At 44.0% G+C, this 14,627-nt stretch overlaps 2 protein-coding genes across 3 annotated transcripts; one reads left to right on the top strand and one right to left on the bottom strand.

The window, feature by feature from the left end:
• Positions 1-507: 507 nt before the first annotated feature.
• Positions 508-10,896, bottom strand: LOC108164852 (neprilysin-3). 2 transcript variants are annotated; one of them, XM_017300780.2, is made up of 9 exons: positions 6,764-6,997; positions 5,913-6,029; positions 4,903-5,062; positions 4,713-4,833; positions 4,337-4,651; positions 3,771-4,265; positions 2,873-3,702; positions 2,665-2,807; positions 508-2,593 (listed from the first exon to the last, which is right to left on the bottom strand). In XM_017300780.2, exons 1-9 carry the CDS (start codon positions 6,785-6,787, stop codon positions 2,417-2,419), a joined length of 2,382 nt encoding a protein of 793 aa, XP_017156269.1. In that variant the 5' UTR covers positions 6,788-6,997; the 3' UTR covers positions 508-2,416. The 2 variants fall into 2 exon arrangements, with proteins under 2 accessions (XP_017156269.1, XP_017156270.1); XM_017300781.2 differs by lacking the exon at positions 6,764-6,997 and adding an exon at positions 10,355-10,896 and having other exon boundaries at positions 2,417-2,593.
• Positions 10,897-13,100: 2,204 nt separating this feature from the next.
• Positions 13,101-14,189, top strand: LOC108150750 (glycine-rich cell wall structural protein). The gene is made up of 2 exons (XM_017279047.2): positions 13,101-13,223; positions 13,664-14,189. Exons 1-2 carry the CDS (start codon positions 13,139-13,141, stop codon positions 14,071-14,073), a joined length of 495 nt encoding a protein of 164 aa, XP_017134536.1. The 5' UTR covers positions 13,101-13,138; the 3' UTR covers positions 14,074-14,189.
• Positions 14,190-14,627: the final 438 nt, after the last annotated feature.

The following is a 14,627-nucleotide window of genomic DNA, read 5'->3' as shown; positions in this document are numbered from 1 at the left end:
TAAACCTTAAACATTACGTTGTTCAGAAAAATGGATAAATTACACAGCGATGATTGGAGATGATCAATGCAATAAAAACGGAATTTCTGTCCTTTCAAGCACAATTTTAACACATCATGTGGTTTCTCTTTTTAAAAATATTTTGTGATACGTTTAGTAATGCAAGTATTCCTCGATTCAGTTGTATTCCTAGGACTGGTATTGTGTTCAAGTCGTGCATTGAATATTCCGTCAGCATTAGTGCAGGTTGGTCTCGAATTTTTTGCACAGAATGTTTAACAGACATGATTCAGTGTCAAAATAAAACACCTCTCAAAGGACTGCATTCAAGAGATACATTTTTAAGACGAAGTTTAAGACAGCATCTTCCCGCTATAAATATCCATTCCGAATCGAGAAAATTGCTTCTTGAAATATGCAATTCTTTGATGAAAAGCAGCTGCTGAACCTCTCGAATCACCAGATATAAGAAAAATCACACAAAATTATAGATAGAGAGTTTTGAAGTCAAGTTTATGGTTGAATTTTATTTCCGTTTTATCATACATACTCGTATGTGTGTGTGTGTATGTATATTGTAGATGCATGGATGCATCACTGTATTCGTACTATTTATAGACAATAAAAATAAGTTTTCTTTAAACATTCAGTAAATGTATATCGGTATGTATAGTATGTATGTCGGTTGTATAATATTACGTTATCATAATTATTTAAATTGTTTTTGTATGATTTCTTTCAACTATCATATAGTACATATACATACATACATGTATAGAATATAAAACTTCTTTAGCTTGATATCTGTAGTTTGTTGTTGGTTTCCATCTGTTCAGAACTGAGCGATCAACGGAAATAAAGTAAATGAGAGTTACGTAAATGCATTAGTCGTATGTACGATACTCGTATATGTACCCGTAAATGTACCAAAACCAAAGCGGCACTCTGCTCGCCCTTGAGAGTTGAGTCCAGGCCTCCAGGAACCATATTTCTTTGGCCATATACTCTGACCCGTACCCGTATGCTAAGTATGGCGATTTGTGCGTTTATTGTTTGATTGATTCGGATTACTTATGGCTAAGCTATTTGGCCCAATTGAGCCCAATTTGGTGTTCGATTAAGTTCCACTTGGGTTGTTTCACTTGATTTGGTTTGGTTTGTTTTGGTTTGGTTTGGTGTTTATTCTTTTTTGTACAGCTAACGATATGTTTTTCGTTTGTACAAAAGAAAACGCTTTCAGATGTCTTTGTTAGGTGAATTGCTATATAATTTCGATATCTGGTTATCCATAGTATATTTGGTGTTTATTCTTCTCTGTAGGTAGTACACGCCATCAAATCTTCTTGATCATCCATAGTATATTTGGTGTTTTTGTTCTTCTCTAGAGTATATTTGGTGTTTTGTTCTTTTACCTATTCTCTCTTTTCTCTTCCATGTCTCAATCACGCCCGCAAGAGAGAGAAATCTCTTTCTGTCTGGCACAGCGAGAAAATAATAACAAATTATTGTTTCAATTCGATATTTAGGACTCAACGAAATGTACCAATTGAAACAGGTTTGAAATAACCAATTGGCATTTTAATTTTGTTTAGTTTATACTCGTATGAAATAAATTATATTCAAATTCGTTCCGATTTCTGTTTCATATTTGGCAACTCAAAAGCTTAAGACTCTCTCTCTCTTTCGCTATCGCTATCTCTGTCGCTTTCACACACACATCACTAGCTATCTCGCTTTCACATTTCGAGAACTCAAGTCATTCCAATAGATTTTTCTAGCTGAATATATCGTGTTATTAATCCACTTTCTAGACTTGAGTTGTCCCGATTCGTGTCCTTCGATATTTCGGTATCTCTATAATACATACAATATACATTCATAGTTCTACAAATAGCTAAGTTTATCGTTTATCATATATCATTTATCGTTATCTATATATATATATATGTATATATCAGCCAGACTCTGGCTCTGACTTTGACCTTTGTTGTGTTACCCCAAAGAGCACACACTCAGCCAAATTATGTATGTAGTTTTTAGGATGTCCCATTTGATGGAGGTTCGCTGCTCGAGAGCACTGCCAGTCGCAGCAGTTCCCCCGGTGCGGAATCGCCAAAGTAAAAATATGAATTTATCGTCAGTTTCAATCATTTCTATCATAGGCACAATGACTGACGGTCTTTCGACAAAAGGTTAAGACAAATGTTAAGAATGGTATACAACTATAAAATTAAAACACAGGAAACGGAAATAGCACAGCGAAGACGCTTCTCTTAGTCTGCGTTTAGTTATCCATATATCATATATCATATATCCATAGTTATCATATAGCATGGCTTTACGAGTAGCCATCGCTTGCTCTGAGATCGCTCTCTCTCTCTCCCTCCATCTGTCTATGGAAGTGCCCAGTGCTCTCTTACCACACCTCGCACTTGCTGGTCGGATTCATGCGCTTGCCGGGCTTGCACTGGAAGACCTCGGCGAACTCCTTCATGTTCGACAGGGTCCCGATCACCCGGAACTGTGAAGGCGAGTGCGGATCCTTCTCCACCTGCAACAGATTCGTCTCCTCTGTAGTGCTCGAGCACCAGACCTAGTCGAAATCGAAATCCAAAGCATTAACAATCATTTTCAGAGATGTGATTATCACAAGGCATTAGGCACCTGGGCAAAGGACACGAAGAAGAGTTGCGAATGCGTCAGATTTAGACCGGGTAGTTTTAGGATGTCCGCCTCCTTTTCGCTCTTAGTCCGCTGGTAGGCGTGGTAGGCTGCCTTGAGGCCACCGTTATCGGCAATGTTTTCACCTGTTTTCATTGGAGGGAATGAACTTTGAAATGATTCCCAAACAAACGGAAATAAAAGAGCTCACCCAGCGTCTGTTTGCCATTCAGGTTGCGTCCGTTTATCTTGTAGCCACTGTACTGGCGGGCAATGCACTCGGATTTCTCGGTGAAGCGCTCGATGCTCTTGGCGTCCCACCAGCGATTGATGTTACCAAACTTATCATACTCTCGGCCCTGGTCGTCGAAGGCGTGTGTCAGCTCGTGGCCCATGACCACGCCCATGGCCCCAAAGTTCAGGCTTTTGGGGTTGTTGATGTCGAAGAAGGGCGTCTGGAGGATACCGGCGGGGAATACGATCTGGTTCTTGGTGGGCGTATAGTAGGCGTTCACCGTCTGCGGGGTCATGCCCCAGTTGGTCTTGTTCACGGGCTGGTCGAGGCGCTTCAGGTTGCTCCTCAGGTTGTAGATGGCCACCTGGAGGTTGTTATCGAAATATGCATTCGCAGTTATGTTCAAGTCGGCGTACTTTCTGTCCAGATCGGCCGGATCGAGGATGTAGTCGGGGAAGCCGATCATGTCGGAGATCTGATCGGCCTTCTCGATGGCCCGCTCGCGGGTCTGCTTATCCACCCATGTGAGGTTCTGCATATTGTGCTTGAAGGCCTCCCGTATCTCGACAATCATCTGCTCGGCCGCCGGCTTCGACTCCCCATGGAAGGCCTGACGCACGAAGATCGCCCCCACAGCAAAGCCGACCACGTTGTTGGTGTCGGAGACGCAGTAGCGCCAGATCTCCTCCCCACCGTCGGATCCCATCAGTGCCTTGCGCACCCCCTTGTAGGCATCCCTAAACGGCTTCGAGAGGCAGCTGGTCAGGGTGCGGACCGCCTGCCAGATGAGATAGTTGTTCAAGGTGCTGCAAATAATGGGGATAATCGGGATTATAGCCAGAATTAATAACATATAAGCCATGTTTGCTCTCACATCTTTCCGTCATCGGTCTGCTGCATTTTCATGATAATATCGGAAAGATTCTTGAGAAACTCGGGGGCATAGACAACGACGACCTCGTCGTCGGTGACCCGTCGATTGACCATCTGCAGGGCATTGTCAAAATGATCCGTCCAGTTGAGGAAGGGGGCCAGCTTGGCCAGCTTCCGTAGCTTCATCGGATGGTACATAGCCTCCTCGTTGCGGCGATCCTCCAGCGGTATGGTGATATTCGCCAGCTTTTTCTCAAAGTTAATGATGCCCAGCATCTGGGCGCGAGCATCGGTCTCGTTGGCCCCCAGAAGGACGCACACCTTGGTCATGTACTCGATATACTCATTCAGAACCTTCCGATGGTTGTCCGTCTTGTTGTTGTAGTAATCGGCTGTGGGCAGGGTCAGGCCGCCCTGATCGATCTGGATGACGTGACGCGAGGAGTTCTTGTCATCCTCCCCGATCGCCCAGCCAAACAAGCAATTGAAGTTGTATCTGTCCGAGAGAGAAAGACATTAAAGGGATAGTCTTCGAGTTTGGTAGTGACTGGAATTAGTTAAACCCACTTGTTGTGCAGTATTTTGAGGGTGTTTCCCATGGTCCAGTTGGACACATTGTAGCCACTCTGGGTTACGTTCCAGCCACCGATCTTAAGGAGGAGATCGTTCATGGGCTTGGAGCCCAGCTTCTCCATGTGCTCATCGGCATCCAGGCAGGACTCATAGTACACTTTGGCTTTCTTCTCGGCCTCCGATTTGAAGGTCGCGGCGGGTTTCTCGAGCACATTGCGGATGATCAACTGATTCATTTGCTCCAGCTTACCGAATGTGCCCCATGTCGACTTACCCTCTGGAATGGGGTTGTTCTTGATCCATTGGTTGCTGGTTGGAGAAAGATCAGGAGCATCAGGGTCTGGGTCTTAAAGGAGAATGCTCTTGTTACCATGCATATCCGTAGAAGTCGTCGCATGGATCTACTGTTACATCGATTGACTTCAGGATCTCGCTCGACGCAAATATGCAGTGCTTGTTCAGGCACGGCACCTCGCTCCCTGATGGGCAATCTGCCAAAGAATGTTTACCATTAGATTCATGATCTCAGGGGACTCGGGGCGATCAGGGGAAACTGTTACCTTTCTTGTGCGGCTGCACGTGTAGAATGTGCTTCGTTTTGTCGCTGTTGCTGTCCGCAAACAGCACGATCAGCAGCGTGAAGATTGTCATCGTCATCGCAAACGTCGTGATGAGCAGCCATTTTTCGGTCTTACTCCTTGAGCGCCAGTTCCAAGTAGCCTGAGAGATCGCGAGAATCATTATCACATGCCTCTACACAGCACATAGAACACAGTACATCCGTCTTGTGTGCTACCCTACACTCTCCCCAATCCAATCTGTCTGTGCGTGTCTGTGTATAGAAGCTGTTTTGTAAACAGAATCCAACAACAACAACAACAACAACAGCACGACGACAGTTCAGATGAGTTCAAACTTGTGTATCCACAGAAGAAATCTCGCGTACTTAAGCCACTTGCGGCTAAATTTTTCCACACACATTGCCGCACGTCCAGTGGTACGACGGGAGAAATGGATGTCGGAATGGATAAGCATTGGATGGGAACCACAACGACGGGAAAATACGCTAACAAGCCGATAGAAATGCCTTGAATGGCTCTCATTTTTTGTTGGACATTCCACCATTATGAGACTTTAGTGTTTTAGTATTTTAGCTAATTTATATTTCAGTTTCAGAAGGAAATTCAAGCCCCTTTTATGTTGCCATTCAAATGCAGAGCAAACCCATTGACAATCCCATATAACCCTGTCAACCCATATGTTAGGGCAAACCAACCCGACAGACCCATACACACAGGGACAGGGACAGGGACAGAGCAGAGCAGAGCGACTTTTCACTGTCAAATGGTAACCTTCAAATGAATGAGAAAAGCGCTCACGTTGGCCTCATTTGCTTCCAGTTTTTTTTAGGTCATTGTCATAAAGAAACAGATAAAGCTAACCGACTTAGTGTCTTGTCTGTGTGTGGGGGGGGAGAAGGAGGGGGTGGTGGTGGAGGGAGTGTGAATTAGGGGTAGGGCAAAAGATACAGATACACAGAGAGTGTGAGGTGAAGGAAGGCAAAACTCACCCGCGCTGTGTGATAGCGTATTTGCATGCCAGTGTGGCCTGTGCCTTCGTTCAGTTGAATGCCGCCAATTGAACTTGAATCATCTTCTGTAAATTCTGTCTGTTTGTAGCGTGTCATCTGGAATGAGATTCGCATTATATTTAGCAATTTGTCCATCCAAATATATGTACAAGTACGTCCATATGGATATATTCCTGGGGATCTATACGAGGAGATACTCGTACCATATGTTGGGCTTGGAGTGGCCCAAAACGTGTGATTCTTTTGTTTTGTTCCGTTCTATCACATGTTTACCCTCGAATATCGGATAAGCTACAGCTAGAGGAAGCAATATGTATCTGTGGATACCAATATATACCTACGTATAAATTCATAAACATTCGCAGAGCTTTTTCGCATGTTCGCTTTTCAGTGTTTTGGCATTCCCAACCCAACGCCGGGTGCTCCCCCATTCATACCTCGGAGATGTTCTGCTCGAGATATTCTTGAGTGTTCTCTGCTTAACCCTTGTGTCATTTGCAATGCAGAACGGCCAACAGATCATTGATAATAGATTATAGATTATTCTCTTTACGATTTGCATACGATTTGATCTAGCTGTTTGGATATCTGGAATATTACTAATTGTTGATCAACGGACCTGAAAAACTGTATTTACAACCTGAAGACGACTTTAAAGATTAAGAAAGTGTTCTTTATATACCATTCCCCAAGCAATTTTTACATGGGTCCTCTTTGTGGTCCGCCATTTAACGATCACCTCTAACTGTAGAAGACTAACTTCGAGTCCTGTTTAACCCCAGTGGCACTTCATGGTATTTGGCTTATGGGAAAGTGGGGGCACGACCTACCGTTCGGCAATCGGTTAGCCACATTTTCAAAAACCAGCAATGTCGGCCCGAACAAACTGAAGAAGCGTTAAGTGTATTTGTTTTGGCTGGATGTCGTTTTATGCGTATCGGGGTTGTATTGTGTGTATTATTGTGTCTTCAATGGGATAATGATAACAGAACGCGGCGCCGATATACGTGGTGTGTTCGTGTTCAGCCCATGACCGTTGGATGCGCACTGAAAGCGCCGAGCGCCGAGCACCGAGCGAACTGCCTGCCGCCTGCCGCACAGGAATGGAACGAACGGAACCACTTTGCTGACGCCACCGCCCCGCCCCGCCCCGGCCCGCCGATGTTTCGGCACTCAAAAGGCCCTGCCCGGCCATCCACCCTTGCCCCCTGCCCCCTGCCACTTGCCACCCCGCCTCGCCCATACTCGTACTCATATATCCAATAGTTTTGCATTGTATACAAATTAATTGACTCGATTGCGGCTGTATGTGTGGCTCCGGCTCTGGCTGTTTGCGCTCATTGGCACCGGAGATGGGGCCAACGTAAAGGCAAAGAGAACCAGGGAAAGAACGCACTCTTAATAATAATATTGTATAGGCACAAGTACGAGGATAAGAAGTGATATGGCTATTGGCGACTTTAAGATACCCGCTGCTCGAGACCAAAGTAGAAAACTACAAGTAGAAAAGATATTATTTATCGTAAAGTATAGATACAAATGGGCCAAAGCAGTGGACTCCTTGTTTCCCTTGGAGAGAGTACACTCTGAGGGTGTCGGCTATAGATACATTTATTCAATTAATGCCAAGAAATACCCAACGAATGTTCGAGTGAGTATTCATTATAAATTATTATTTATGTGCATTTTGGGTCTCTGTTGTTGTCTTCGCAATTGTTTATTTACACACATCAATTGTAACTTTTGGCGGGTAGGCATTCCTAAGCAATTTTCAAAATGAGGGAGCCCGATACGGGTGATAAAAACCCCGATTTGTTGGCCCATAAATGTCGTGGACACATTTATCGCGCTTGTCCCGTCCCATTTAATTGCATTTTGCTGGTCTATCGTCCAGCAGGCGGGCATCTATTATCTATCCTCTATATCTACATATTTGCGATATCTATGTAAATCTGTATCATGACCCCACACTCACACTGAGGCAGATTAAGGACTGCGCATCATATAAACAGGGTGAAACAGGTACGGGGATCACTGGGCCAAAAGGAGCCACAGCAAATGGAATTTTTTTTGGCTCAGATTTCAAATACCATATCAGATGAGTATTCTTTTAACAGAGTGTCTTCTAGCTATCAAATGAAAGCATTTTTTTTTAAGAGTTACTAAACTATTTATTTTATCTATGACAGCTATCGAGGGTAGTCTATTCTAGTAATTGATTATAGCTTTCAATTAAACCATATAGCTGATTAAATTTTTGAATTTGAAGCTGAATTACAGCCCTTTCACATCCAGCATGGCCAGTGAACACTGTGCGCTATGTACACTGTATTGGCTTACAATATAAGGGCAGGGAATTCAATTTATTACCATCAACGCCAGCGCCAACGCCATCACCAGAGCGGACCAGGGCGGAGCGGGGCGGCCTGAAGGAGGTTGCTCCGGGGTGAAGTGAAAACTGTTGCGCAGTTTATTCCTCGTATTTTTTTCACAATTTTCTTTTATTTTCCCTTTTGTTGTACACTCCACCTCCGCACCTCCGCACCACCGCACCACCTCCTGGTGCATGGATTATGGATGCCAGCTATGGCTTTGCCAGCCGTTGCGCTTCCAACGAAATGTAAACACAAAATACATGCATACATACAGACAATGTAGACACACAGATACACAGCTAGACAGCTAAACACATTCATGCAGTGACGGGCATTTGGTGGACAGCGGAATGTAAACAGGCATTAAACGGCATATGCCTAACAAGGACTTCTCGTTGCTCTCGGCCAAAAGTCAAATGGCACTCTCCATAAGCCAGAAATCGAATCTCCACAAACATTCAGATTAAGAGCAAGAGAGAAAGAGAGAGATGGGGGAATTCGGCGAGAGAAATCAACAGGAGCTCTGTGTGGTTTGTAAAAATGTTCGATCACTTAACAGAAATATTTTCTGTTTTCCAGGACAGATTTATTGTAAAGAATAGAATCAACACGAGCTCCATCAGACAAATGTTACACTTTTGTGGATTTCCATTGCTGCTTGAAAGGCCTTATAGCACAGGGAGGGGGCTCTCCTCCGTCAGAGGGCGTACACTCCACGATGAAGAGTGTGTAAGAGAAAGAATATTCCTTCTTCTTCTATTCCTTCTGGCTATGATATTGATTTGATCTGATCCAGATTCGGCAATCTGCTAGATATGGCCAGTTTCTATGCGAAAGGAGCTGTGTGTGATAGTGTGATATCACAGGAGTCTGGATAGTCTCTTATAGTCTCTGAAAACTAGGCGTCAAACAAGACGGACAGACTGTCATGACTGTATCGACTCGACTATTTATCCTGATCAAGAATATACTGTATCCACTTTCGCCACAAACCTAATATGCCATTAGACTCTTCGAGAACCGGGTATAAAAAGCTGTATTTGAAGTGGCCAAAAATGAAGAGTCAGAAGAGGAAAAATGTGCCACTTCTGCCTTCAAAGAAATATTGAATTTCCTAGAAACATTTTCAGCAAAAACTCTTTGGGGTGTCCATTAATACTTGGAAAAAGTTTATCTCTGCAGTTCTTTCGCTGGAAATGGCCGAATCAAGGCAAAATAAATAAATTCTTCTGAAAACGGACCCTTAACCATCGGCCGCACATTTCGGGAAAGCGATAAAGCATCTTTGATGGCGCTCCTAAATGGAATTCGTCGCTATATATAGCACTCAAATGTGTCAAAGGGAGTGGGGCGCCACAGGGAGGCTTCCATTGTGTTGCATGCAGCAGATTCATTAAGCCAAACAGAGCTCGACTCTCGGGTTGCCACGCAACTTGTAAATGTGAAACCAGAGCACCCTTTATCACAATCATCTCTTTCTCTCCATCTCTGCGGCCATCCATCTATCTCCTTCTCTCTCTCGCACTGCACTGCGTCTCCGCCTCTCTCTCTCTCTCTCTCTTTCTCTCTGCCTCTTCTGCACGGGTGTCGCAGCATATGTTAGAAATCAGTCTTGGTTGCGGGTCTTAACTCAATTTATGGTGCAGTGCTTGCAATTTATGTATACCATATACCATTTACCAGGGACCATAACCATAACAACCGTTTCTCTGACTCCTACCGAAGGGGGATGGTGGGGGGGAGGTATGTGTCACTAAGGGTGCAATCTCTGGGGGCGCCTCAAAAGGGGGAGGCGTGGCTTAATCACATTTATTCAACAGCAAAGGCAATTACAGCTTTGAATTGGAGTTCGCGGATGCATTGAAATGGTGAGATTGAGAGACAGAGAGGGACACAGAAATGATGGCCTGCAGCATTGTTGATATCACACAGATACACACACTTAAAGCACTGTAACACACACACACACACACACACACACACACACGCGCACACATACACAAAAAGGGAAACAAAAATACACGAAGAGGCGCACTCTTGGCCTACCTTAGCGCTCATTTTCTTTGTGCGCCTGAAAGAATGCAAGGAAATTGTATCCTGCTTCTTCTTGGACTCGCTTTTCCCTTGCTCCTGCTGCTGCTCCACCTCCACCTCCACCTGCTCTCTTCTCGTTCCGCTTTTGCTGCTGTCCTGCTGTCCTGCTATCCTTCTGGCTCTTCCCGCTTATTTATCGGCTTTTATTTGTCGGAATTCGTCACACTTTGAACGGTGCACAAGAGTTCACTCCAAACTGGCTCGATTTGTGGTCATTTTCTGCTGCATTTTGTTGATTACAGCCAGCACTCGGACGAGCTGGAATCGACAAGCCAAGCCACCAGCAAGCAAACAAACACCCGCAAACACGAAACCAGTCCGCTCCCAACGCTGCGATGGGAAAGAGTATCCACCAACAGAGCAAAAGACCGAAAAAGTACCACAGAAAGCCAGTCCAGGTGGCGCTCGCGCTCGCGTTCGCAATTTGCACCCGAGCTCGAAATCGTAATCGCACTCTCGGCACCACGTCCTGCACCCCCACCCAACACGCGTCCAATGTCAGACAGTGACCCGAGAGGGGAGAGAACGATTCGAAAATACGTCAAAAGGGAAAAACAATAACACAAACGTAGTAAAAACCCAAATCACACACAAACAGAGAGTAGCACGGAGAGAAAAGTATAGAGAGAGAGAGAGAGTTACACATACCCTTAGCTGGATTACAACCCTGGGGGTTGTGTTGCATCAATGCGCAGAGGCTGTGCGCCTGGTGGCAACTCTGTGGCAGCCCAGCGTTGCCACCAAATTGGTTAAGAATACCGTTCGACAAACGCTTCGATCTGTGAGATCTTTTTCTTGGATATTTCATATGAAAGAACTAAGGAGCATGAAGACCAAACTATCCTAACTATTATATTTTTGATTTACCCAAGTTTACTGGTGTTTACTTACTGGTGTTCAAAACCCTATCGTATTAGCCTTAGTCATTCGCTGGCAGTAACTCCCTGGCATTCAGTTCAAACTATTACTATTGCTATTGCTATTGCATTGCTGAATCGTATGTAAATCGTAGGTACAGGCTAGAGAACTGTAATCGAGGCTTAAACCCCATTTGCCTCAATGGAATATAATGAATAAATAAACTTACTCAGTCTGATATTGTCTGATAGTTTCGGATAGCACTAAATGGATAGGCACATATGTATGTATATATTACAATATCGCCCCGACCTAGATACTCGTATGCTCTGGGCCCACAAAAGGCCCAAGTTTACGTCACAAACAGCACCGAGAAAGCAAATAATTTGCACTTGCCCCACGATTGTGCTGGCACTTTTCCCTTTCTTTCTGCCGGCCTAGGTCTAGGCCTTATACCAACAACGCGAATGCATTGTTTGGCTTTTGACTACCGTTTAGCCACTGCTCTTTCCTTGGAATGTGTGAAACATATCTATAGACTACTACTGCATACCTATATGTAAAATGTGGAACCAAGGAGAGACAGTCGAGTTGAATGCGATTCGGGGGATCTTCAAAGGCGTAGTAGCACGTACATATATCGGTTGAGACATTTGCTATTTGTCGTACGACGATCAACATTTTGACAACCCTTTGGCCCTGGCCCCGGGCCCGTGTCGTGCACATCATTCCATTAATGAGCCAACAAATTAACGTGTTCTATACCGGAAAAAAACTCACGCTCAGCCCCAGCCTGCGATTCTCACGTCGCGTTCGACCGCATCAACATTACATTGCATCAATTTGCGTGTTCTGTATTTGAAAATAAATTATATAGCCATTTACATACAAATGTACATATGTATATGTTTGTTTGTATGACTGCTTTGTCGCGTTACCATATTGAACGCAAGAAAGAAGGGATTGAATGAGAATGTTTATTGATATTGTTATTAATGCGAGAGTTCTCCCAGGCATATTATGAAGAGAGTACCACTGCATCAGTATTAGTGCTGGCGATCTATGCCTGAGTCTATGGAAAAGCAAGATCAGCATTAATACCCACAGAATCAGTAAGAGCGGCTCGCTCAAAAGGCGAAGAGGCTAAAGAATGTTTACCATAAACAATAGTTGTTTATGTCACTGAATGTATTAATATATAGTATATAACAGAGTATTACATATGTGCTCTATGGTTTCAATCGTTTAATACCATCTAAATCTTGGAAAATCTTGATTTCAAAAGTGAACTTTTCTTGGATTTGGGCTTAAGGCAAAGTGAATAAGAAATTTAAATACAAAATGTTTAAGCAAACTATCTGGAAACTAGGAAATATTTAGATTTCGCCTCCTATAATACTAATTACTAATATTTATATTGGTGCTTTCGTTTCAAACATTTTAGTCACAAAAACCACAGAATACTACAAAAAAATATTGTACAAATTAAAGCATATTAGATTTACATGCAAAACTATTTACAAATTATTATAATTCCCATTTTGTGGCTGGCTTAATCTTACTTTTTTAAAGGTGATTCCCAAATAGATTTCCGTTCGCTTCCCCTTTGAGTTCATCGTGAACCAGCCGCACCTCGTACACCCTTCCCGTGCTACAGCGCCAAAAAGGGTAATTGAATAAACAATTAAAACAAACAGCAACAACCAGCGATGACTCGCTGTTAAAGCCACAAATACAAAAACATCGCTAACAGTGATCAAGTTATTGTTGCTGTCTGAGAGCCCGGCCTGGGCCTGGGCCTGGGCTCGAAACGAGTTTAAAACCACTGGCAACACTCTGGACGCGATTTAGTTGCAGCCGAGCGCTCAAGCGGTGAACATGTCTGAAACGCGTCTCAATCTTAAGCGGTACATAAGCGGTAGCATTGTGTTCTATCTGGCGCTGGCCGGGCTCCTCGTAGCGGGTGAGTGGGTCGGTGTGGGGTCGATCACCTGATGAGCGGCAGAGCATCATGCACGACAACACGTCAGAGTGCAGGGAAAACAATGGAAAAGTGCACAAAAATAAGCTGCTGGCATGCGATAGATAAACATCTAAATCGCTTGAAAGACTTACAAAAAAAAACATAACCTGTGAAAAGCACGGTGCAAAACGCTAATTTAAAAAATAAACAAAAAGTTCTATATAGATCGCGGTGATATAGCACATAAAACGCACCAAAATTCAATAAAAACAAACAAAAAATACATCAACTATATAATATAGAACAAATATAGATAAAAACAACAAATAAAAAATAATTAAAAAACCAGACAACACTTTCGAAAATGAATAGTTTCTCCGTTTGAATACCCCTCTTCCAGATCGTAACTAAGTGTTTTCTTCTCTTGATTTTTGTTGCAGTGAATGGTCAGACGGGAACATGGAACAATGGAAATGGCGGTGTTGGCGCCTGGTCGAATGCCCAAACGGGCGGAGGCATGCATCCGCCGGGGAGCTTGAGCAGCCAGGACCCGCAGTATAGCTACGGCTATGCGGGCGTCGACTCCCGTGGCACGTATGGCGGAGCGGGTGGCAACGGTGGCTACTATGTGAGCGGCACGGATGAGCACGGACGGCCCTTCTCCTACAACGGGCAGGGACAGCCCGGACAGCCGGGCTACAATATGGGGGGCCGACTCGATCCGGGATATCCCGGCAGCTATGGCTATCGGGGCGGAGCAGCAACGATCACCCATGGCCGTGGTCTCATCTCGCTGGGCGTGGCCGTGACCCTGGCCCTTGGCGCGGCACTGCTGGGCAGGAGATCTTGAGGGGGAGTCTTTGTTGGTTTTATATATTTTTTTTTTGCTTAGCTTCTAAGTTTAATTTATACAAAATTATCGAAACGTGTGAATTGTTCATTAAAAGAGAAAAGTTCAGATCGAGAGACAATAGTGGTTTTTTGTTGTTTTGTTGTTGGTAATTGGGGAAATCAGGCTCCCACAATTAGGTGGAGCCGCCACTTCAGCCCTCCAGCAACAGCAGAGAGGCACACTATAAGCTGTTATGCACCTGAGTTTATCTGTCTATCTGCGAAATACTCATTAGTTACGAGCACCTAAGATTGATCGTTCAAGTTTAGGGCTTGAGAATAAAAATGATGCAATCGAATCAGTTTAAAAATAGTTTTACTTATCAGCATATGGTTCTGACTTTCTTTAAAACGAAAACCAGCAAGAACTGCTTCGAATACGCGTATGTGTTCCATAATAAGATGGATTACGAGTGCCCGGGAGGGGAATCATACAATCATACACCCACTTAAGCCATTCAGCAACTGATGAAAAAAAAACATACTTAAGTTCTTAAGTCATGAAATATGTCA

The sequence above is a fragment of the Drosophila miranda genome, chromosome XL (assembly GCF_003369915.1).
Source record: "Drosophila miranda strain MSH22 chromosome XL, D.miranda_PacBio2.1, whole genome shotgun sequence".
Taxonomy (NCBI): Eukaryota; Metazoa; Arthropoda; class Insecta; order Diptera; family Drosophilidae; genus Drosophila; species Drosophila miranda.
The sequence above is the reverse complement of the archived record's forward strand: the minus strand, read 5'-3'. Positions and strand labels throughout refer to the sequence as shown.

Coding starts and splice junctions, on each gene's coding strand:
- LOC108164852 (XM_017300780.2), bottom strand. CDS start 6,787: ATGTGGCTAACCGATTGCCGAACG. Junction 4,834..4,902: donor CGTGCAGCCGCACAAGAAAG/GTAACAGTTTCC, acceptor ATTCTTTGGCAG/ATTGCCCATCAGGGAGCGAG. Junction 2,808..2,872: donor GAATGGCAAACAGACGCTGG/GTGAGCTCTTTT, acceptor CAATGAAAACAG/GTGAAAACATTGCCGATAAC.
- LOC108150750 (XM_017279047.2), top strand. CDS start 13,139: ATGTCTGAAACGCGTCTCAATCTTAAGCGGTACATAAGCGGTAGCATT. Junction 13,224..13,663: donor GGCCGGGCTCCTCGTAGCGG/GTGAGTGGGTCG, acceptor TTTTTGTTGCAG/TGAATGGTCAGACGGGAACA.